The 25,509-nt window shown below is 48.3% G+C and overlaps 1 protein-coding gene across 1 annotated transcript in view; it reads left to right on the top strand.

Moving 5' to 3' along the window:
- SENP6 (SUMO specific peptidase 6) overlaps positions 1-25,509 on the top strand; it is a gene marked incomplete at its 3' end in the record, with an annotated part of 259,644 nt that overhangs the window by 228,936 nt on the left and 5,199 nt on the right. Inside the window, 2 exon segments of the mRNA XM_082250891.1 lie at positions 5,966-6,066; positions 17,673-17,761. Coding sequence (XP_082107017.1) covers positions 5,966-6,066; positions 17,673-17,761 — 190 coding nt within the window.

A 25,509-nucleotide genomic window follows, 5' to 3' on the forward strand; every position in this document is an offset into this window, starting at 1 on the left:
GTGGCAAACGGAACCCCTCGTTTAGGCCCTCCCAGGGGTCCTTTCGTGCCTTTCGGTCACAAGCCAAGGGCAAGCCCTTCAAGCGCCAAGGCTCTCAGAAGAAGCCGTGGGCGGGTAAGCAAAAATCCGGTCAGTCCGGTTCCACTACCCACGCTAGTTCTGCCTGAAGGGGCGCCCTCACCCGTTTCTGGGGTGGGGGGACGTCTGCGCGGTTTCCTACAACCTTGGCTGATCCGCATTCCGGACAGATGGGTTTAGGAAATCGTTCGATCTGGTTACAAGATCGAATTTCTCTCTCGGCCGGCGGGCAGATTTTTTCCCTCAAATCTTCAGCCGTCTCCGGAGCGTTTGCAGAATCTGCACCTGGCGGTGCAGGACCTGCGGGCCCAGGGGGTGGTGGTTCAGGTGCCTCATCGGGACAGATTTCGGGGGTTTTACTCCAATCTGTACACTGTACCCAGAAAGGAGGGCAAGGTGCGTCCGATTCTGGATTTGAAACTCTGAACCGCTTTGTGCGGGTGCGCAAGTTCCGCATGGAATCCCTGCGCTCGGTGGTGGCTGCCCTGAGTCCGGGGGAGTTCATGGCCTCCATCGATCTGAAGGATGCGTACCTACACATTCCCATCTTCGAGGGTCATCAACGGTACCTTTGATTCGCCATTGCGGAGGAACACTACCAATTCGTGGCGTTACCTTTCGGTCTCGCTTCGGCTCCGTGGGTTTTTACCAAGGTACTGGCGCCGGTTCTGGCCCTGTTACGAGCACAGGGCATTGCTGTCTTGGGGTATCTGGACGATCTCCTCATACGGTCAACTGCCAGCCAGAGCCTAATGGCCGACCTGTCCACCACGGTGCAGACTCTGCAAGAGTTCGGTTGGACCATAAACTTTCCGAAGTCGACTCTGTGTCCTTCGGTTCGCCTTCCATATCTGGGGATGGTTCTGGACTCTGTACGGGCGAAAGTTTTCCTTCCGGAGGACAAACTCCGGACGCTTCAGGACGAGGTCGGGGCCCTCAGGGCCAACCACAGCTCGTCCCTCCGGACATGCATGAGATGTCTGGGGTTGATGGTCTCAGCTTTCGAGGCGATCCCCTTTGCCCAGTTCCACACGCGGGGTCTCCAGGCGGAGATTCTGGCGAAGTGGGACGGGCGTCCGCAGTCCTTGGATCTGCGGATATCGTTGAGCCACCGCACTAGAGTCTTCTGTGGTGGCTCCAGTCCCCGGCAGTGTCGGCAAGTCTTTTCGTCCCTTGCTGTGGACGGTGGTCACCACGGATGCCAGCCTGACGGGCTGGGGTGGTGTCCTGGGCAATCTGTCCGCCCAGGGGACTTGGTCGGAGGAGGAGTCCTCCCTTCCGATCAACATTCTGGAATTGCGAGCGATAAAGCTTTGCCTTCTGCAATGGTCGGAATGGCTTCAGGGCCGCCCGGTTCGGGTTCAGACGGACAATGCCACCGCGGTGGCCTATGTCAACCACCAAGGGGGCACCAGGAGTGCCCGAGCGGCTCGGGAAGTAGCCGACATTCTGTCTTGGGCCGAGACGCACGTCCCGGCGATAACGGCAGTTCACATTCCGGGGGTGGAGAACTGGCAGGCGGATTATCAGTCACCAGACCCTGGACCAGGGAGAATGGTCCCTTCACCTGGATGTATTCCAGATGTTGTGCGCGAAGTGGGGTTCCCCAGATGTGGACCTGTTCGCGTCTCGTCTAAACAAAAAGGTGGAAAGGTTCGTGGCAAGGACGCGCGATCCTCAGGCAGACGCCTCAGACGCGTTAGTGGTGCCCTGGCATCAGTATCGTCTGATGTATGCCTTTCCACCGATTCAGCTGCTGTCCAGGCTCCTTCGCAGGTTGGCCTCAGAACCGCACACGGTGATTCTGGTGGCACCGGACTGGCCTCGCCGGTCTTGGTACGCAGACCTCGTAAATCTGGCAGTCGACGCTCCGTGGCGTCTGCCGCTTCGAGGGCCGATATTCCATCCTGCTTTACAGTCGCTGGCTTTAACGGCCTGGCTGTTGAAAGCCAGGTCTTGAGAGAGAGGGGTCTCTCCTCAGAGGTCATTCCTACTTTGATCAAGGCTAGAAAAGCCTCTTCTGGTAAGATTTATTACCGTACATGGAAAGCTTATTTTGCCTGGTGTGAGTCCAGGGGTTTCTCCTCGTTCCTATTCGGTGGCGAGGGTGTTGGCTTTCCTCCAGACTGGTGTGGACCAGCGCCTTGCGTTGGCCACGATTAAGGGCCAGGTTTCTGCACTGGCTATTCTTTTCCAGCGCCCTGTGGCATCCAATTCCTTGATTTGCACCTTTATTCAAGGTGTGCATCACTTGGCCCCTCCTAGAAGGGAGCCCTTACCTCCATGGGACTTGAACTTGGTTCTGTCCATGTTACAGCGTTTCCCGTTTGAAAACATCAGGGAAATTTCGTTACCTATGCTAGCTAAGAAGGTTGTGTTCCTGGTAGCGATCACTTCTGCTCGCAGAGTGTCGGAGTTGGCGGCGTTGTCTTGCCGCTCCCCTTACCTGGTGGTTCATAGGGATAAGGTGGTCTTGCGACCTAATCCGTCCTTTCTGCCAAAGGTGGTTTCGGATTTTCACCTGAATGAGGACATTGTTTTACCTTCGCTTTGTGCGAACCCTAAGCATCCAAAAGAGGTTGCCTTGCATTCTTTGGATGTTTTCAGGGCGATCAGGGTTTACCTGTCGTCGACTGAATCCTTTCGAAAATCGGATTCTCTCTTTGTCCTTCCTGAGGGACCTCGGAAGGGTATGGCTGCGTCTGCGGCAACCATTGCCAAATGGATCAGACAGACCATTGTACAGGCCTATTCGTAGCGGGAACGGGTTCCTCCCTTCCCTGTCAAGGTGCATTCTACCAGGTCGGTGAGTGCGTCCTGGGCCTTCCGGCATCAGGCTTCGGTGGCCCAGGTGTGCAAGGCTGCGACTTGGTCGTCGGTGCACACCTTTTTCAAATTCTATAAAATTGATGTTCTGGCGTCAGCTGATGCCTCCTTTGGCCGCAAAGTCTCTGTTCTCTGGCCGCAAAGGGAACTCTGGTTTTGTATGGGTCCCTGGCTGTTGGGGTTGTTTTTCCCCTTGGTTATTTGTTTTCCTGGGTTGTTGCTCCTGTTGAGCCCTTTTTTGTTACCCAGAAGGTTACCTTTCTGTTCATGTAAGGTTCCTTTCTCTGATGTGGGTACTGCGTTGCTTTTCTGACAGTTGCGTTGCCCACCCCTCATGTCTACACTGCTTTGGGACATCCCCATTAGTGAAGACTGTGTGAATGGGCGGCAACTGTCGGAGGACGTAAGAGAAAACTGAATTTTTGTAAAATCTTACCGTAAAATTCCTTTCTCTGAGTCCTCCCGACAGTCGCTGCCCCCGCCCCTCTTTTGGGGTTTTTTTTCTACACTATCTCTGCTTGCGACCAAACTGAGTTGGGATAGCTATTGCAGGGGGGTATTGGACTAGGACAGCCCCCATGGGTGTGACTATGTAGATGAATTGTTCTTTTACAAGTCTTATGCCTAGAAACTCCTGCGGAGAGGAAGCAATATCCCATTAGTGAAGACTGTGTGAATGGGCGGTGACTGTCGGAGGACTCAGAGAAAATAATTTTACGGTAAGATTTTACAAAAATTCAGTTTTTTCAGTACAGATCAGTGCAGAAAAAATGCATCATGTTCTACTTTTTTTTCTGGAAATGGAATGCCCTGGAACTGACTGCACTGGTGTGAACTAGCCATTGGAAGCCATATAACCTACTATCCATGCGTTTCCCATGCAGAAAAAAAAAAAAACACACTGGACTACATGCGTTGTGAACCAACCCATAAAGTGAGCGTTTTTGTTCAGCTTCAATTTGGTAGTGAATCTAAATCTGCTAGTACTTCTAACTCTCCCCTCCCTCCAAACTGACAATGCTGCTGTCTGCTTTGTACTCCTAAATCCAGAGTGGGGGCATGCTAATACAGGCGGAGTGTTACTGGCCGTATCACCAAGTGAAAACAGGGAACAAAGCCTAAAAAAAAAAACGAATGCAGCCCGCACATCTCGTGATTGGTAAGCTGCAATATTATATTGGTTTTGGCTTTAATACAGCTTTAACACTAACTTTTCAGTGTAGGCCTAGCCAAAGAAATTACTTCTCAGTTGAAAGTCATGACTAATAGGATAAATGCTTTCTATAAACATGCTTGTTGTATCAACACTTCCATGGCTGATTGATATTGGAGAAGAGGGGAACTGATCATTTAAAAAATTTTTGCAGACAATTATGCATGTCAGAGCGAAGCTTTCATATGTGTATTAAACATTTTTTTAAAGACATGTTAATATGGACAAGGGCCTCTTCCACACAGCCCTCATCGTTTGTTGTTGGGGGTCTGCAGGCGGGGGGCTTATCAGAATCTAAAATACACCTCTAACAAGGCGGTCTCCAGATCTCCCCCCCCCCCCCCCATGTGAATCAGTAGGGGTACATAGTGACCCTACTCATGTACCAAAAAAGTGTAAAAAGTAAATAAAATCAAAACCGTTTTTGACAATGTCCTCTGCTGTAGATCGCTTGTCATTAATGACGCCCACCGACCTGAGAGTAAAATAAAAATATCTGGTCCCGACTAAGGCTACTGCTGTCTGCCACTCAGCCCTCTGACGGCTCTTAAATAACTAACGGGCACTTGTGTGTTATCCCCCTTTCCTGGCCTGCCTGGCTGCATGTTCGGATAAGGGTCCGGTATGGATTTTGGGGGGCGCGGCCCCCCTCCCCATTTGTTATGGCATGCATGAGGTTCCCTTCAAAATCCATACCAGTCCCAAAGAGCCTGGTATAGATGTGGGGGGGGGGGGGGCACACTTTTTTTTTTCTTTTTCCTTACATTTTTTTTATTGCCAGCAATACTTTGTTTTTTTTTTACATTCAGCTGTTAGCAGGGAACCCCGCTGATAGCTGATGACCCATCCGTTGTCAAAGACAGGATGGCCGGGCTTCCTGGCCCTCTCCTTCACAACCAGCTGTTCACTGGTTGTTAAGGACCCAAGCAGCAAAATGCTATAACATTAGCTTTTTTGTCCAGCGTTTCTAAACCTGATTTTTAGCTTACTACTAGGCATATAAAGCCTTAAAGCAGAGTTCCAGTCTCCTAGCCAAAATTATCCTAATCACATCATTGAGATCGTTGTAATTTCACCATAACTGCAAGGGATAGAGCTGGCCATGTGCACATTATAATTACTTACTAGATGAGGATTTCTCTTTTTTTCCGTCGATTCCTGTTGCGGCCATGGAGGATGTGGGCAGCTGAAGCCTGGCCTGGCTTAATTTCCTGGATTTTGTGCAGCTGGCTACCCAGCATGCACCTAGCGATCTCGCGCCTGCGCAATAATGACACGGCATGCTTTGCTCCGGTCAGAAAATCTCCCAACTTCTGAGATCAACGACATAGATTTGCCAGAAGTCAACGGGCCGGGCTAATGACAGTCACCTAGCTGGCCGCGACCGGAAGTCGTGGGGAAAATTAATGAGAAAAAGGTAATTTCACCAAATAAGCAGCCAAACATTACATCACTGTGGGTGCACATTACAATGTGATTAAGTTTAAAAAATGAGTGGAACTCGGCTTCCATGAGAGATGTAAATGCAGTTTTTGTGTTTATTGACACTTGTGCTGACAGTAATTACATAATTTGTTATAGCATGAAGTTTGCCCTTTTTAGCAGGCTTTAAATTTTTATTGTGGTTACTAAATGGAGATCATGTCAAAAAGCTAGATTATAGTTGCATCCCAAAGAAGCTAGCTTTCCTATACCTTCTCCTGTGTATTCAATCTTAAGTTGTCACATATTCTTCACAGATGTTAAACTGCAGCAAGAGACTTTTACAAATGTGGTTTCTTTTTAACCTAGTATTCACTCCAAATCCAGTCCATGTGACCTACTTAAATTGTGTTTTATCCCACGCAGATGGTTTGCACAGAATACAAATAAGCTATAGTGATTCACCAGATGACTTGAAAAAGAATGAAGAGGAGTTCATAGATTTTTCAGATGACCAAGATAATCTGGTATGTGAAATAACTGTAAAGTTTCAAAAATATTTTTTGATTTGCAGCACAAATGAGTGTCGAAATAGGATGCTAGAACAAATCTCTAATGTAATTGTAAAGTTATGGCTTGCACATCTGTGCATTTTGTTTGACAATGCTACATTTCATCACTTTCTTTAAAGAAAACCCTGTTTTATTAAAACACTGATTTGTCTTTATGCAAAATAAGCCATTTTGTAATTTAAAGTTGTCAAAAGTAGTTTCTCTTTCGTTCATTGATGGACACCGCTTCTGATCTCCATAACCATTGGGTTGTACAGCCCCCTACAGGAGTAGGACACCAGGCAGAAAAAAAGTCTGTCTACGCCCATGGGCAGTCCAAGGGGGTATACTCCCTCTCTCTGCTATAGGCACTTTCTGCCTGTTTTTTTTTTTTTTTCCTGTGAGATCTACAATCAACTGCTGGACTGGGCGACGGGCTGGATAATCTGGATCCAGTGGTTGTCCCTAGTCAGGCCAGCAAGCCCACGCAGACCTCCGCTTTGCGCTAGGTCGGCCGCGACGTAGCCCCACTGGATGTGGGCTGGCCTGCGAGTTAAACACCCCGCATGGTCGCATATGACCGGGGCCTCACCCTGAGTCGCAGTGTTCCTCTTGGCCGACAGCCGCACCCCAACCCCCCCGTTTTGATGAGGAAGGGTTGTACCTGGTGGGGGCTCCTACAAGGGTCCCCCGTCCTGCCTTGGTCTGTTCTTAAGACCTTGGTCACTGTAAGCCTCGTGCTGCCATTTTGTTGTAGCTATGTTTGTGTAGTCCGGCAGCCATTTTGCGGTGGTTTGCCATTGAAAATAGCAGCGACCATGACAGTGGAGCCCTGTGGGTGGTGATTTTGGTGGTGGGAGCCCCTCCCTATGCCGTGCTGCTGTCTCCTAGATCCTTTCACTTCCTGGTCGCTGCACGTGGAGTGCAGATTATCCTGGTTGCTGCAGGTGCCTGTTTCTGCGGGGTGGTGAGTCTGGTGGGGTTCTCTCCCTCTCTGCTGAGGATTGCCTGGTGATTGTGTCCGGCAACCGGTTGGTACTGCCTGCACGGTGAAGGGTTGTCCATTGCAGTGTTTTACACACTTTGTGGTGTCCCCCTGGTGACTCATGGAATCTTTGGCGCACATCTCCCCACCTGATCCCCTCTTTGAGGCTGTGGGGCCCTCTGAGTCCCAACCATCCATTGATGCACTGATGGCGGTCCTGGAGTCCTTTGTGTCCCGGATCGAGGTGGCTTTCGGGTGACAGGCTAGCAAAAGTCCCCCAGCCTTTCCTCTGTCTCATCAGATCCGGCCGTGGCTTATGTCAATCACCAAGGGGGCGCAAAAAGTGTCCTGGCGGCTCTTGGAGGTAGCCGGCATTCTAACGTAGGCAGAACAGTTTGTTCCAGGCCCTCTCCACCACACACATTCACCAGGGTGGAAAACTTGCAGGCAGATTACCTCAGTCGGCAGGCGTTGGACAAAGGGAAGTAGTCCCTTCATCCTGGAGGTGTTTAATCAGTTTTATCTTCGATTGAGCATCCACTAGGTGGATCTGTTGGCGTCTCTGCTCAATAGAAACGTGCAGAGGTTTGTGTCTCGGTCAAGGGATCCTCTGGCGGACGCCACAGACGCACTGGTTGCCCCGTGGGGTCAGTATCCTCTTTCCCTAATCTCAAGCTTATACCAAGACTTCTACGCAGGATCGAGGCAGAAGGGATTCCCTTCATCTTAGTGCCTCTGGACTGGCCTCGCCGGGCTTGGTACGCCGATCTGGTGCGGCTGGTCGCCGGCATTCCTTGGAAGCTTCCTCTCAGGGAGGATCTGCTGTCAAAAGGACCGATCTTCCATCCTGCTTTACAGTCACTGGATTCGACAGCTTGGCTGTTGAACGCCAGGTGCGGAAGGATAGAGATTTATCTGAGTTGGTGATTCCCCTACACTGTTGAAAGCTGAGAAATCTACTTTTAGGAAGATCTACCATCGTACGTGGAAGTTGTACATTGTGTGGTGTGAGTCTCTTGGGGTTCATCCTCGTTCCTTCTCGGTGGCTCCGATCTTGACCTATATTCAACAGGGGGTTGAACAGAAATTGACCTTGAGTACTATTAAGGGCCAGATGTCGGATTTGACGGCCTTCTTCCAATGACTTTTGGCCACACACTCCCTGGGGCGTACCTTTCTTCAGGGTGTCCAACATTTGGTTCCTCCAGTGCGGTCTCTGTTGCCGCCTCAGGTCCTCAATTTGGTGCTTTCGGCCCTCCAGAAAAACCTCCCTTTGAGAATCTTCGGGAGATTCCACCTGCTTCCGCTGACCCAGAAGGTGACCTTTATGGTGGCTATGTTGGAACTGGCGGCGTTATCCTGTCGTTCACCTTACCTGGTGATTCACAGAGATAAGGTGTTGCTTCGACCCTGTTCATCGTTCCTTCCAAAGGTTGTCTCTGATGTTCATTTGAATGAAGACATTGTGTTGCCTTCCCTGTTTCCCAGGCCTAAAAATCCGAAGGCACTTGCCTTGCATGCCTTGGATGTGGTCTGGGCAATTAGGGTGTACCTGGCAGCTATGGAGTCTTTTAGGAAGTCAGACTCTCTATTTGTGCTCACCGATGGGCCTCGTAAAAGGTTGTCCATTTCCTCTGCGACCATTTCTATCACAGATGCCAACACATCCACTTTTTAAAACTTTGTGAAAGTATGCACCGACGACCAGGTGGCTGCCTTGCAAACCTGTGTCACTGATGCCTGATGACAGAAGGCCCAGGAGTGACTAAGCGCTTAGTAGAGTGTGCCTTAACAGGGAAAGGAGGAACCTGACCCATGATGGAATAGGCCTTATAAAGTGGATGTGTTGGCATCTGTGATAGCTTCTTTAGCGATAGAGGAGCATTGTACTAGTTTTTATTCTGTTTTGTGCTGGGCTACATACACTGCTCCTTCTAGGGTCTTTGTGTATTTCATTTTCCACTTGAGCCCCTGTGAGGCCTTGGGACCTCAGTCTTGTTCTCTTGGCTTTGCAGCCAACCATTTAGGGATTTTATCTTGTCTGACCTTACTCATAGGGTGACCTTTTGTTGTTTTTATAATCACATCCTGTGAGGAGTCTCTGAATTAGCAGCCGTGTTCTGTAAGTAGTCTCTCTGTGTTGCACAGGGACAAGGGTGACCTCTGCCTTTTTGTCTTAATCATGATATTGCCCTTTGTGCCTTATGTCCCGTTCTGAAGCATCCAAAGAAAATGTCCCTGCATTGTCTGGACATAGCACTTGCTGAGAGATTTTACCTCTCAGCTATTTCCTCCTTTAGGCCATTGAAATGCCTTTTTGTGCTTACTGAAGGTTTCCATTAGGTTCTTCCTGCATCTCACTCCACTATTGCTAGGTGTATCAAATTCATTCTTGTTAGACTATAATCTGATAGAATTCCTCCCTTCTGTTTTCAAGCATATTCTGTCAGATCTGTTTTTCAGATTTGCAAGGCTATCACCTGGGTGTCTGTTCAGGTGTTATAAGTTTTACCAGGTGGATATTCAGGACTCTTTTGATGCCAGTTTCGGGGATAAGGTGCTTCTAACTGCTCTGAATCTGTCAAGAATTTGTGACTCATTTGTTATGTGGCCTGTTGGCTTTTTTGCTGTGTTGCCCACTCTTTTTAGTTGTACTGCTTTTGGAAGTCCCAGTTGTAATGATTGAAAGGAGCCTGCCGGTATTGTACCATTAGGACAATAGAATTTTTGACTTACCAGCAAAATCTATTTCCTTGCGTATAGTACAGGACACGGGTCCATGTTCTCTGTCCTTATGATCACTTTATTGCTTGCTACAAAACTGAAGCTAGTTTTGAGACGGAGTGGTTATATGTGGGTTATCCCAGTGTGATTCTATCAGTGTCCCATCCCCTAAATATGTACCTGCATATAACCCAGTTGTAATGATTTTAAGAAGTCAGACTCATGTACTGTATTCCAGGAAACATTTTTTTTTTTTTTTTAACTTTTACTAAACCCAGGACCCTGCATTTAGTATATCTGGTCTCCCACAGTGCACAGAACATTGAAATGCAAGTATTTTAGTAAATATAAACTGCTAAATACTTTCTCATCAGCAGTATATATATATAGGTCTTGTGACTTCTATTTGTGTCCGGCCGATGGCTAGCTAAAGATTGTAGGAAGACTTTTCATTCCGCTTTGACTGTCCTATAAGGCTACATGACCCCTGACCCTCTGTCTGGACAGTGCTGATTGGCCCTGTGCTGATCACATGCACCCTCCCAAAAAAAAAAAAAAAAATTCTCTAGCAATACACGCCAAACAGCATGTGAAGAGTGCCTCCTAGGGCTCTGTTCTATCAGGAGATGGATTGGGGAAAGTAAAAGAAGGGGAGTATCAGAGATGACAGACTCCAACAGTCTTTTTACACAATGTGGAGGATTAACCCCTATGGTTCCACAGTGAGTATAACATGCATTTTTTTACTGCATATACAGATTGATTTTACTGTTGTGGGTTTTGTAACACTTGAAGTCAAAAATCCTACACTGCATCACATACAGGAATGCTACTGTAATGGAAATCACAACATGAGCTCAGGAATACTTCCAGAAAACATTGTCGGTGAACACAGTCCGCCGTGCCATTGGCCGTTGCCAGCTAAAACTCTATAGGCCAAAAAAGAAGCCATATCTAAACATGATCCAGAAGCGCAGGTGTTTTCTCTGGGCCAAGGCTCATTTAAAATGGACTGTGGCAAAGTGGAAGACTGTTCTGTGGTCAGACAAATCAAAATTTGAAGTTCTTTTTGGGAAATCGGGACACCATGTCATCCGAGCTAAAGAGGACAAGGACAACCCAAGTTGTTATCAGCGCTCAGTTCAGAAGCCTGCATTTCTGATGGTATGGGGTTGCATGAGTGTGTGTGGCATGGGCAGCTTACACATCTGGAAAGGCACCATCAATGCTGAAAGATATATCCAAGTTCTAGAACAACATATGCTCCCATCCAGACGTCGTCTCTCTTTTCAGGGAAGACCTTGCATTTTCCAACATGACAATGCCAGACCACATACTGCATCAGGTACAAAATCATGGCTGCGTAGAAGAAGGATCTGGGTACTGAAATAGCCAGCCTGCAGTCTAGATCTTTCACCCATAGAAAATATTTGGCGCATCATAAAGAGGAAGATGCAACAAAGAAGGCCTAAGATAGTTGAGCAACTAGAAGCCTGTATTAGACAAGAATGGGACAACATTCCTATTCCTTGAACAACTTGTCTCCTCAGTCCCCAGATGTTTGCAAACTGTTCTAAAAAGAAGAGGGGATGCCACATAGTGATAAACATGGCCTTGTCCCAACTTTTTTGAGATGTGTTGATGCCATGAAATTTAAAATCAATTTTTCTCTTACGTCCTCCGACAGTCGCCGCCATCTTCATATTCGTCACAATGGGGTATTAGACTTTGCTCCGAAGGAGTAGCTAGGCAACAGAATATGTTAATATAAAGGCTTTTAACATATCCCACCCCCAGGGGGTGGTCCCCTCAGTCAATACCCTCCTACTTCCTGTATCCATACTTCAGTTTCAATGTCTAGCTTGTCAGGAGTAGCTGGATGTCTCTATGCTGGGGCATTTTTTGTCTCAGCTTTTCTTTTCTCTTTTGATTTTCTTTGAGTTTTTTCTCTTGCTTTACTTAGCTGTTATTTTTTTCAGCGTTAGTTCTTCTGATGAAGAGGATTCGTGCGGGCTGGGTCTCGGGCTGATCCCCCTGGTCGCAGGTCGTGGGTCAGTGGCTTCCCGGCCTGCCATCGAGCGTTCAGCCAGGTATCGCTCCTGGCACAGTGAACGACCCATCCCTGTTCGGTGCAGGGATGCTTGATGAGGTGGCTACCTCACTGGACGCTGTGCAGTTTCTTAACCCCGGTTTAGTGCGTCCTGGATGCGACTCTCCCTGCCTCATGTGCTGCGGTTTGTTCGCCTGTGCGGGTTCCCCACGCCATTAGGAGGTAAGTGTACTTATGTGGGGACCTGTCTGTCGGGGGGGGTGTCAGTTTGGGACTGTGTAACCTGCCTCTGTTCACACTGTTTGGCTCCCTGTCATTCTGCCTGCACGCTGTGGGCTGCAGGGGGGGGGGCTGTGTGGCACTGTGTGTCTGCCTGTGTACTGTGTGAAGGGCTGTGTGCTGTGGGGCATGCTTTTGGTCATGTTGGGGCACTATACAGCGGTCGCTGCGGCGATCCGCCATGTTTTTTACATGGGTGGTGTTTTGTAGTACATCACAGAGCGGGGGAGCGGCGTTTTCGGCGCCAAACGGCGCCATTTTGCCTGCACTCGCCCCAGCCGCATGTTTTCACTGCGGACGGCCATTTTCTTGTAGCCTTCCATAGGCTTTAACAGAGCGCCCTGATTGCATCACTTCCTCTTTCCTGATGTGCACCGATCGAGGCGGCAGCTACAGCAGGGGTCTCCTCAGGTTTTAACCTTTCTGTCTTCCTATATCCATTGCCTGTGTTCTGTGTTATCCCTGTGGGGGTCTCATTGTGCTTGTGTGTGTGTGGCGGTGGGCTGCGCTCGCCGCGCTTGTTAAAGGGGCAGTTAACCCTTTCTTTGCCAGCATATTTTTTTGGGGCAATGGATTCTCAGGAGGGCAAATTTCCTGCCACATTGGTGGGTAGCCAGGGGACTGCTGTTTCCCCCCCAGGGGGGGATTTGGCTGCGATTGTGGCTAATCTTGCTGCCCAGGTGCAAATGTTGGTGGCTGCTCAATCCACAAAAAGGTCCAGAGCTTCAATTTCCTTTGGTTCAGAGGGTGATGGTGCGGGGGCTGATATGGCCGGGGTCTCCTTATCAGGGTCCCGTTCCTCCCTGGATCTTGTGGGGTCCGAGGTGGAGGCTGAGGTTGAAGGGGTGGATGATTCTCCTCCTGGCTCGTCTGAAGAGCTTGCACTCATGGATGAAATGGTTGCTTCCATCAAGCAAACGCTGCGCTTGCAGGATGAACCGTGTCCGCCTGCTGCCTTGGCAGCTTATGGGACAAAGAGAAGACGCAAAACATCGCAGGTTTTTCCCTGCACTGATGATTTTCAGAGCGCTGTTAAGGAACAATGGCGTAATATCCGCAAGCCTTTTGCTGTACCCAGTAGGTTCAAACTGCGTTATCCTTTCACGCCCACTACTGACGAGCGTTGGTGTGTACCACCTCCAGTGGATCATGCGATCGCGGTTCTGAATAAGTCCACTGCGATTCCTGCTGAGGATACCCCGGTGTTCCGGGATGCCACAGACAAGAGGCTGGAGTCTCTTGCCCGTCATACCTATTCTATTATGGGTTCTATGCTGAAAGCTCTGTTTGCTTCCCTTATGGCGGCCCAGGCGGTCGCGAGTTGGACGCAGGTGCTTAGACGCGTTTTGGTGGCTGATTCCGCCCCACAGGCGACATTGGACATGGTGGATCAAATCCATCAGGGTGTCATGTATTTGTGCGATGCGGACTTGGATATGGTCCCGTTGGCCGCACGTGTACACGGTGTGGCGGTGTTGTCTCGCCGTTTGGTTTGGTTGAAGTGTTGGTCGGTGGACCAATCTTCGCGCAAGACCTTAGCCAATCTACCTTATGACGGTTCTCGCCTTTTTGGCGAATCCTTGGATACTCTGATAAAGGGGATCACAGGGGGTAAGAGCACGCTCTTGCCCCAATCCCAAAAGGCTAAGGCGGCTTCTGGGAAGAAGCATGCTTCCTTTCGGCCCTCTCAGGGGTCCTTTCGTGCCTTTCGGCCGCACTTATAAGGGCAGGCCATTCAAAGGTCAGGGCTCCCAAAAGAAGCCGTGGACAGGTAAGCAGAAGTCCGGCCAGTCCGGATCCGCTGCCCACAACAGTGCGGCCTGAAGGGGCGCCCTCACCCGGTTCTGGGGTGGGGGGATGCTTGCTCGGTTTTCCACAACCATGGCTGACCCGTGTTCGGGACAGGTGGGTTCAGGAAATCGTTTGATCTGGTTACAAGATCGAGTTTCTTTCTCGGCCGAAGAGCAGATTTTTTCCCTCAAATCTTCAACTGTCTCCGGAGCGTTTGCGGGATCTGCACCTAGCGGTGCGGGACCTGAGGGCTCAGGGAGTGGTGGTCCCGGTGCCTCATCGGGACAGATTTCGGGGGTTCTATTCCAATCTGTTCACCGTGCCCAGGAAGGAGGGCAAGGTACGTCCAATTCTGGACTTAAAGGCTCTGAACCGCTTTGTGCGGGTTCGCAAGTTCCGCATGGAATCTCTGCGGTCGGTGGTGGCTGCCCTGGTTCTGGGGGAATTCATGGCCTCCATCGACTTGAAGGATGCGTACCTACACATCCCCATTTTCGAGAGGTACCTTCGATTCGCCATTGCAGAGGATCACTACCAATTCGTGGCGTTACCTTTTGGCCTCGCTTCGGCTCCGCGGGTTTTCACCAAGGTGCTTGCACCACTGCTGGCCTTGTTGAGGGCCCAGGGCATCTCTGTCCTGGGGTATCTGGACGATATTCTGGTTCGGTCTGCGACCAGCCAGGGTCTGGAGACGGATCTGTCCGTCACGGTGCAGACTCTACAGGAGTTTGGTTGGACGATAAATTATCCAAAATCGACGCTGTGTCCGTCGGTTCGTCTTCCCTATTGGGAATGATCCTGGACTCGGTCCAAGCGAAGGTCTTCCTACCAGACGACAAACTCAAGATTCTTCAGGGAGAAGTCCAGTCCCTCAGGGATGTTCCGTGCTCATCCCTGCGGAAGTGCATGCGGTGTCTGGGACTGATGGTCTCGGCTTTCGAGGCAATTCCCTTTGCCCAGTTTCACACGAGGGGTCTCCAAGCGGAGATCCTGTCCAGGTGGGACGGGCGTCCGCAATCTCTGGATATCCAGATTTCGTTGAGCCATCGCACCAGAAGGGGTCTTCTGTGGTGGCTCCAGTCCCCGGCGGTGTCGGGGGGGAAAGTCTTTTCGTCCTCTTTCATGGACGGTGATCACCACGGATGCCAGCCTGTCGGGCTGGGGTGGTGTTCTGGGCATTCTGTCCGCCCAGGGGACTTGGTCGGAGGAGGAATCCTCCCTTCCGATCAACATTCTGGAGTTGCGTGCGATAAATCTCTGCCTTCAACGTTTGACGGACAGGCTGCGCGGATGTCCGGTTCGGGTGCAGACGGACAATGCCACAGCGGTGGCTTACGTCAATCACCAAGGGGGCACCAGGAGTGCCCGAGCGGCTCGGGAAGTGGCCGACATTCTTTCTTGGGCCGAGACTCATGTCCCGGCGATATCGGCGGTACACATTCCGGGGGTGGAGAACTGGCAGGCGGATTATCTGACCTGCCAGACCCTGGATCAGGGGGAATGGTCTCTCCACCCGGCTGTCTTCCAGATGTTGTGCGCGAAGTGGGGTCTTCCGGATGTGGACCTGTTCGCATCTCGTCTGAACAACAAGATGAAAAGGTTCGTGGCAAGGACGCGCGATCCTCGGGCAGACGCGTCAGACGCGTTAGTAGCCTCGTGGCATCAGTATCGGCTGCTGTATGCGTTTCCACCGATTCAATTGCTGCCCAGGTTCCTTCGCAGGTTGAACTCGGAACCACACACAGTGATTCTTGTGGCACCGAACTGGCCTCGCCGGTCCTGGTACGCGGACCTCGTGAACCTGGCGGCCGACGCTCCTTGGCGTCTGCCTCTTCGAGAAGATCTCCTGTCTCAAGGGCCGATATTCCATCCTGCTTTACAGTCGCTGGCTTTGACGGCCTGGCTGTTGAAACTGAGGTCCTGAAAGATAGGGGTCTTTCTCTGGAGGTCATTCACACTTTGATTAACGCGAGGAAGTCTTCCTCGGGGAAGGTGTATCACCGTACTTGGAAGGCCTATTTTGCCTGGTGTGAGGGGGTTTTCACCTCGCACATACTCTGTGTCTAAGGTGTTGTCCTTCCTTCAGACGGGTGTCGACCAGCGTCTGGCGCTGGCTACGGTCAAGGGTCAGGTGTCTGCGCTGGCCGTTCTCTTTCAACGTCCTGTGGCGTCTAACTCTTTGGTTAGTACCTTTGTTCAAGGGGTGAGACATCTGGTCTCTCCTAGGAGGGAACCTTTACCTCCTTGGGACTTGAATCTTGTTCTGTCCGTGCTACAACATGATCCCTTTGAACAGATCAGGAAGATCTCGTTGTCCATGTTGTCCAAAAAAGTCGCTTTTTTGGTGGCGATCACTTCGGCTCGCAGGGTTTCAGAGCTGTCAGCTTTGTCCTGCAAGTCTCCGTATCTGGTCATTCATCTGGATAAGGTGGTCTTGTGACCTAACCCTTCTTTTCTTCCGAAGAGAGTTTCGGATTTTCACATCAATGAGGACATTGTCCTGCCTTCGCTCTGCGCGAAGCCCAGACATCCGAAGGAGGTGGAGCTGCATTCCTTGGATGTTGTTCGGGCGATTAGGGTTTACCTAACATCGACTGAATCTTTCCGCAAGTCGGATTCCTTGTTTGTCCTTCCTGAGGGACCTCGGAAGGGCATGGCTGCGTCGGCCTCTACCATCGCCAAATGGATCAGACAGACTGTTGAACAGGCCTATGCTTTGAAGGGGAAAGTTCCCCCTGTGCCTGTGAAGGCGCACTCTACCAGATCTCTGAGTACGTCTTGGGCCTGTCGGCATGGGGCTTCTGTGGCCCAGGTGTGTAAGGCGGCGACTTGGTCGACCGTGCACACTTTCACGAAATTCTACAGAGTGTATGTTCAGGCATCGGCAGATGCTTCCTTTGGCCGCAAGGTTCTTAGTGCGGCAGTTCTTTAGAGCTCCTTGTATGGGCTCCTTGGCTGTTTGGGATACATGTTGTTATCCCTAGGTTATTTGTTTTCCTGAGTTATTGCTTCTGTTGAGCAAGTTTTTTCTACTGTTGCCCAGCTGGTTTCCTTCCTTTGGTAAGGTTCTTTTCTCTGATGTGGAGACTGCGTTGCCTTTAGGCGCGGCTGCGTTTTCCCACCCCTCATGTTTGCACTGCTTTGGGACGTCCCCATTGTGACGAATATGAATATGGCGGCGACTGTCGGAGGACGTAAGAGAAAACGGAATTTTTGTAAAATCTTACCTGTAAAATTCCTTTCTCTGAGTCCTCCGACAGTCGCCGCCCCCGCCCCTCTTTTGGGGTTTGGTTGTATACTCTACTGCTATTCCACTGAAACTGAAGTATGGATACAGGAAGTAGGAGAGTATTGACTGAGGGGACCACCCCCTGGGGGTGGGATATGTTAAAAGCCTTTATATTAACATATTCTGTTGCCTAGCTACTCCTTCGGAGCAAAGTCTAATACCCCATTGTGACAAATATGAAGATGGCGGCGACTGTCGGAGGACTCAGAGAAAGGAATTTTACAGATAAGATTTTACAAAAATTCCGTTATTTTTCCCTTAAAATTATACGTTTTCTCAGTTTAAGCATTTGATATGTCATCTATGTTGTATTCTGAATACAATATTGAAATTTGAAACTTCCACATCATTCAGTTTTTATTCACAATTTGTACAGTGTCCCAACTTTTTTGGAATCAGACTTGTATATTTCATACTTTAGTATAGAGGGTTTGCAATGTGTAAGTAAAATTCCTCTTTTGTAGGATGAAAGCAGTGATGATGGTGGACTTGCTGATGACAATTTCACTTCAGAAGCAGGAAAATGGCATTTGAAACCTACATTCTGCAAACAGTAAGTACACACACTGCGTTTAAATGGTGGTTCACCTTTTTATTACCATTTGCCAAAAAAATTCACCATGCAATTTAGCTTCCCCAACACAATTACATACCACTCTTCTGCTGTTTAAATAGTTGCCCCTGTTCCCCTCCATACATGTAGGCCATGCACAGGCTGTCGGAAAAGAAAAAAAAAAACTTAGTAGCTGTTAATAGAACACCCTTCTATTCTGCCTTAAACTCCTAAAGTTAGAAATGGCCAGATGCTAGCAGTGCACCCCCATTGGCCACTCTAGGTGCACTCACTCACCTGCTCTCAACAGCTGAGCTATGCCCCTGCCGCTACAAAGGGAGCGCACTGTTTGAAGGAGCCAGAGTATCAGCTGCTAGACTTGCAGCTCTGTCATCTGGCTCATCCTACTGTTAAGGCAGGACAGTGTGGGGGCAGCTTCTTCTTTTTTTTTTTTTTTTTTTATTTCTTTATTAAATTTTCCAGGTAAAAAATTATTTACAACACTCCAATCGCTGGAGAATTTTTTCATATACATTTTACACATATTACCTTTTATCCCTTTTTTTTTTTCCCCCCCCTCCCTTCCTTATCCCTCCCCATCCCCCCCGTCCCCCGTCTCTTCTTATCATTCGACTCCTATTATTTCTCTGTATTCCCTTGTGTCCTTAAACTCTTGCCACTCATCCCAAATCTCCTCTTCATTCCCCTGTTCCTCCTCCTCCCAGGTCCTCAGCTGCTCCAACTTTCTTATTTTCTCTACTTTTAACAGCCAATCTTTCCTGGAGGGGGCCTCTTCTTTTTGCCAATTAAAGGGAATCAAGCTCTTAGCTGAGTTTAATAAGTGAGGGAGTAATGTTTTTTTATATTGCTTCACTGACATATGGGTTCCATGAAACATGCATTTCCAAGGATCCAAGGGAATATCTATTTTAGTAATTTTACTTATTAATTCTATAACTTCACTCCAGAATACTTTAATTTTTGGGCACTCCCACCATATATGGGCTATAGTCCCTACCATCTGACATCCCCTCCAGCAAAGTCTTGAACTCTCCACCTGAATTCTTCCCATCTTATCAGGAGTGTTGTACCACCTTGTGATCAATTTATAGTTCATCTCCTCCATGTTGGTGTCTATCGCGGATTTATGTACTAATTGAAGGCTCTTATCCCACTGTTTGTTGTTACTACACGGGCCGAGGTCTCTTTCCCATTTTTCTTTTAATGATATTCCTCTCTCTTTTGTTATTGTTAACAGTATTTTATACACATTCGAAATATTATTTATTATCTTATCCTTAAGACATAATTGCTCAAAAGGGCGGAGGTCGTTTATATCTCTCAATGGCTGCGGTAGTGACAATGTGAAGTGCTTTAGTTGGATATACCTCCACTCATTTATCTTCCAGTTTTCTTTCCTTTGTTTCAGCTCCGCCAAGGTTATAATTTTCCCCTTCTCTACTATATCCCCTAATTGTGCTTCTCCTTCTTCTATCCATTTACCTAATTCCTTCTCTTCCCCTGGTGCAAAAAATTTTGTGCCCTGTAACGGGATCAGTGGTGAATTGCGTTTCCAATTTTCTTTTTTATGTATATTATCCCAAACCTTAATAGCATGTCTTGTGATTATATGCGTGTTAGTGTCCAGATTTCTAAACCTCTCAGGTATCCATATAACTTTTGCTAGGTGTGTACCACTCATCGTGCTTTCTATTACCACCCAATTTCTATCATTATTTTTTTTTTGTCCATTCTATCACCCTTGTGAGTATTGCTGCAAAATAATAATTTTTAAAGTCGGGTAGGGGCTAGTCCCCCTTGTCCCTTACCTTTACATAGTGTAGTGTACTTTACCCTTGGCTTTTTGTATTTCCAAATAAAGCGGGATATTAATCTTTTAAGTGTTTTAAAAAATACTTGAGGTAATGAAATCGGAATCATCTGGAATTTATATATAATTTTGGGCAGGATTATCATTTTTATCGTATTTATTCTCCCTATCAAGGAAAAGATTCTCGGGGATAATCTATTTAATTCTGATCTTACTTCATTCAGAAGTTCTAGAAAATTTGTTTTGTAGTTTTTCTGGAGTTGGGGTTAATTTTATCCATAAATATTTAATCTCATCTTTTCTCCAGTTGAACTGAAATTATTTTTTTAACATCTCCTCTTCTTGTTTAGGGATATTAATATTTAATATTTCTGATTTTTTTTTTATTAATTTTTAAATTGGATAGTTCTCCATATTGTTTCATTATTTTAATTATGTTGGGCAAAGTGATCCTCGGATTACTTATGTAGAGCAGGATATCATCTGCAAAGGCAGATACCTTATGCTCCACTTGTCCCACCTTTATGCCCCCGATGTCCACACTATTTCTAATAGTTGCCAGTAGTGATTCCAAAGATAAGACAAATAACATCGGAGACAAGGGACATCCTTGTCTTGTTCCATTGAGCATTTTAAACGAGTCTGACAAAGTTCCATTGACCTTTACCTTTGCAGTTGGTTGATTATACAAAGTTTTGATCCAGGCCAACATTCTAGGTTTTATTCCCAACTCCACTAGGGTGTTTATCATGAACTCTGTGGGGGCAGCTTCTAATAGACTTTTACCAAGAGGCTGCTCACAGCCCACTTGTATGTATGGGGGGCAGGAGCAGTTATTTTACCAGTGAAAGAATTGTATGTAATGTGCTAGGGTTGTTGGAATTGCAAAGGGGTTTTTTTTTTATATGTACAGATGTAACAAACCATATACTTTAGGTAAATTAAGCAAAGACAAATTCAATTCTATGCCAGGGACTCCTCTATTAAAATGTCTCAAATTACCACCTCTGCATGGCAACATTAGACATTCTCCTGGTCATATTGATTTAGAAAAAAATTGAATCGTCTCTTTATGAGCTAGTGACAAGGAGATTGGTGTCTGGGAGAGGAGGAAAGTAGCGTGTGTAGGAGATGAAGGAAATAGTGTAACAAGGAGGAGCTTTTTATCTAAGAGTGAAGGAGATTGGTGTTCACGAGAGGAAGGAAACCGTTTGTAGAGAGGAGATTAATAACGGTGAAAAGTAGGAAGCTCTGAACAGTTTAAAACAGGGGGGGGGGGGGGCAATACTAAGGATGAGAATGGAAACTGTAGAGTAGAGCCGCTCAGGAGTAAAGTATAAAACAGTCCTGAGGGTGCAAAGCTGTTGCCCGAAATGTGGAACTGAGCTTTCTTCCATAGAACAAAGACATTGCATGTAAATTGTCACTGCCTTGTAAAAAAGGTCACTGATTATATGTACAATTTTAACTTCCTGTAAATGTTGTAACTGTGTTTTATTTTAGAACATGATGAAAAAATATGTAATCCCTTCCCCTTTGCTGGTGTTCTTCCACAACAAGCCTCTAAAGTGTTTTGCTAAGTTTCCCTAGAGAGAACACAATTCCATAGGGTTTGGCAGCTGTCGTGTTGAAAAGCTTGGTGTTACCAGCTGGTGTTTAATAATAATTAGGAGGCAGGAAAGCTTGCCGAATGTAAGAAACCAGGTGGGAACATGTACCTGTAAATATTTTTCTCTGTTTTAATTTGCCAGAGACGACATTCTCTTTTCCATTGAAAATCGGTGAGGTAACACTATTGTGTGTCCTATCTTTAGTATTCTAAAAATGTGAACTCAGTGCCCAATGTTGAAAATCAGGTGACGTTAAACCATGACAAAAATGGTAATATTGCATTCCATATAGAAAAGAATAATTGTGACCTTTTGTATGTCTTGACCTCCCTCTTAGATTGTAATAAGCAGGACCCTCTGATTCCTCCTGTATTTAATTATATTGTAATTGTTCTGTCTGCCCTTATGTTGTAAAGCACTACATAAACTGTTGGCGCTATATAAATCCTGTATAATAATAATAATAATATTGTGCTTACTTGTCCCTGACTTTGATTTTGAATATTTGTTATAACGGCAAGAGTTGGTGAACTTTGAATATTTAGTTAAAACCTCATCTAAAATACATAAATATTTTTTTAAGTGACAAACAGTTTCTTCCTTCTCCAAAATTAATCCGTACATATTCACTACTTAAGGGCCTTTTAACACTGAAACACAAGAAAAATTTTCTCTTTTCGTTCATTGATGGACAAAGCTCCTAATCTTCTTAACCATTGAGTTATACTTCACCCTACAGGAGTAGGACACTAGGCAGAAAAAAAAAGTCTGGCTACGCCTATGGGCAGTCCCTGTTATAGGTACTCAGTTTTTTTCTGCCTAATCAGGAGTAAGGACCTAGTTCCTTGCTGGGATCTCTGGTCCTGGCAATATTTTCTTTTTAGATAGAAATTTTTTGCCTGTTTTTATCCTGTGAGATCTACAATCACCTGCCGGCCTGGGCGACAGGCTGGATAATCTAGATCCAGTGGTCACTCCAGTCAGGCCAGAGCAGACCTCAGCTCCGCGCTAGGCTGGCCGCGACATAGCCCCACTGGATGGGGGCTGGCCTGCGAGTTAAACACCTTGCAAGGTCACATACAACTGGGTCTCGGACCGTTGCAGCATTCCTCCTGGCCAAGAGTCCCCCCCCTTTCGATGGCGAGGGGTTCGGTCTGGAGCGGTGCCCGCCTGGTTCCTGGTATGGTGAGTAGCTGTCCCCCCTCTCCCCATGGAGGGTTTTGTGGTGGACATGGGCCCCTTCTTGGGATGGTCGGACCCCCGAGTAACCCTCCATCCCATCAGTCACCCCCTTCATCTGTCCCCCCACCCTACCCCCTCCACTTAAGCTGGGGCTGTGTGGGTGGTCTGGTCCACCTCCTGGGGGTGGGGGCAAGGCACTGTGCTGGTGATGGGGGCAGGGTGGGTGCACCGCTGACTACCGGACAATCGGCTGTCCGGGGGGGGGGGTTGTACTTGGTGTGGGCTCTTGCCAGGGCCCTCTGCTCTGCCTGTCTTTGAGGCCTAGGGATCCCTCCTGGGAGCCTCGTGTTGCAGCGCAAGGCCATCATTTTGCTGTAGCCTGTGTGCTCAATGCATGGCGGCCATGTTTGTGTAGTCTGGCCATTTTGCTTGGTTTTCCATTGAAAATGGCAGCAGCCATGACAGTGGAGCCCTGTGGGAGGTGCTTTCGGTGGTGGGAGCACCTCCTCATCCCCTGGTGCTGACTCCTGGATCTTTTCGCTACCAGATCGCTGCACATGGAGTGCAGATTATCCTGGTGGCAGCGCAAGACCTTTTTCTGCTGGGTGGTTATTCTGGTGGGGTCCTCTCCCTCTCTGAGGATTGCTTAGTGCTTTGTGCCTGGCGAACCTATAGTGACTTATGAAGTCTTAGGAGCACTTCTCCCCACCCGATCCCCTCTCTGAGGCTGCGGGGCCCTCCGGGTCCCAACCATCCATCGATGCACTTCCCGCGGTCCTGGAGTCCTTTGTGTCCCGGGTGTTGGTGGCTTTCAGGCTTACAGGCTAGCAAAATGTGCCCCCAGCCTTCCCCTGCCTCATCTGTCTCATCAGATTCTGAATCTGATTAAGCTGCCCTGGACATGGGTCTCCATGCTGGGTCTGCGACCACCCTCCCACAATCCTCATATAGTAAGGACGATTCCTCCATATCTGCAACCGCGCACGAAAAGGCACTGGTGGAAGCACGGATTGTATTTGTGCGCGAGACCTTAAAGATTAAGAACACAGCTGCGACTGAGGCGCAGGTTCCCTTTGGCACTCACAAGCCATACAGAGCGGCAAAGGTGTTCCTTCCTCTGCCTATTTTGACAGAATTGTCACTAAAAAAGTGGGAATGGCCAAAGCGTCCCTAAGCGATTTGCTAGGTGATATTCCTATGAGTAGTCCCTTATTAAGAAATGAACTGTTCCACCGGTGGTGGACCCTCTGGTTTTCAGATTGAACAAGGCAACCATGATTCCAGTTGAAGAGTCCCCAGCCTTTAAGTATCCAGCTGACAGGAAGGCAGAGGCTGTAACCTGCAATATGTACACTCTGGCTGGTTCGGCACTGGGGCCGGTATTCACCATTGCTCTGGTGTCGCAAACTCTGACCATGTGGGCTAAGCTTTTACGACATGACCTGGAGGGAGAACAGCTCCCCTCTGCCTTTGCTGAGCTGGCGGACCAGCTGGTCCAGGGGCTACAGTTTATATGTGATACCTCTTCGGATGCGGCACCCCTAGTGGCTTAGATCTCTGTTTCGGCAGTGGTCCTTCGGCGTGTCTTTTGGCTCAAATGCTGGTCTGCATACCAGACTTCTAGAAAGGCCTTGACTGATCTCCACTTTCAAAGAGATCGCCTGTTTGGAGCTACCCTGGATGACATAATTAAGGGTCTCACATAGGGAAAGAGTACCTTTTTTTCTGTAGGGCAAGGACCCTCGTCCTAGACGTGAGCCCTCCTTCTCGGCTGAAGTTTTTTTTTCGTCCCTCAGGGTCAACTGAAAAGGGCTCAAAGCCTTTCAGGGCTTCCTCTGGAGGATCCAAATTAACCTGTACTTTCAAGCCGAGAGCAGGCTTCTCCAGACCCGTGGACAAGGCTCCTTCAGCATGAAGGTGCTCCCTCATCCGTATCGGGGGTGGGGGGGGACGTCTTCGCTGTTTTCTGGACTCGTGGACTTCCCTAGTACAAGACAAGTGGGTCCACAAAGCAATTCGGTCCAGCTACAAGATTGAGTTTCGCTCTTGTCCCCCGGCAAGGTTCTTTCTTTTCAACTTGTGCCTGTCCCCGGACCGCTTATAGGATCTGTTTGGGGCGGTACAAGACCTGTTACTTCAAGGGGTGATTGTTCCGGTTCCGACTTCGGAAAGTTTTCAGGGTTTTTACTCAAACCTGTTTACAGTTCCCAGGAAGGAAGGCAAAGTGCATCCAATCCTGAACCTCAAGGCACTGAACTGCTTTGTGCGGAAGTTCAGGATGGAGTCCATTCGCACGGTGGTGGCATCCCTGCATCAGGGATTTTCTTGCCTCTATCGAAATCAAGGATGCTTACCTTCACATTCCAATATGTGCCAGTCACCAGCACTTCCTCTGCTATGTCGTGGGAGAGGAGCATTATCAGTTTGTGCCATTACCTTTGGTCTCGCCTCTGCTCCCCGGGTCTTGACAAAAGTGTTAGCCCCGGGGATCGCGGTACTGGGCTACTTAGACGACTACCTTCTGCGAGCGGAGTCTCCTACTGCTCTTAAGAAAAACCTGGAAATCACCATACGAACTCTGAGGGAGTTCAGCTGGATTCTGAATTTTCAGAAGTCTGCTCTGGTTCCGTCCACAAAGCTGGACGGTCTGGGTCTGACTCTGGACTCATTCTTAGCCAGAGTGTTCCTTCCTCTGGACAAACTCCAAAAATTGCTGGCTGCAATTCCTCTCCTGCTTTACAGCAGATGGTCATCCTTCCAGACTTGCATTCGGGTGCTGGGCCTGATGGTGTCTACCTTTTAAAGGCGGTTCCGTTTGCACAGCTCCATACGAGGTCCCTTCAAAGGGACATTCTGGCCAAATGGGACAAGACTCTACATTCTCTGGACAATCAGATCCCACTGAGTCGGGAAAAGAGGGATTCCTTGATGTGGCTTAGTTCTCCGGTGCTTCTGCTGGGAGAAGGGGGAGTGGTCCGGAGGTGTTTCATCAGTTGTGTCTCCGGTGGGGCATTCACGAGGTGGATCTGTTAGTGTCTCGGCTCAACAGAAAGGTGCAAAGGTTTGTGTCTCGGTCAAGGGATCCTCTGGCGGATGCCACAGACGCTCTGGTGGCCACATGGGGT

The sequence above is a fragment of the Pelophylax lessonae genome (genome assembly GCF_965119305.1).
Source record: "Pelophylax lessonae genome assembly, chromosome: 3".
NCBI classification, from domain to species: Eukaryota; Metazoa; Chordata; class Amphibia; order Anura; family Ranidae; genus Pelophylax; species Pelophylax lessonae.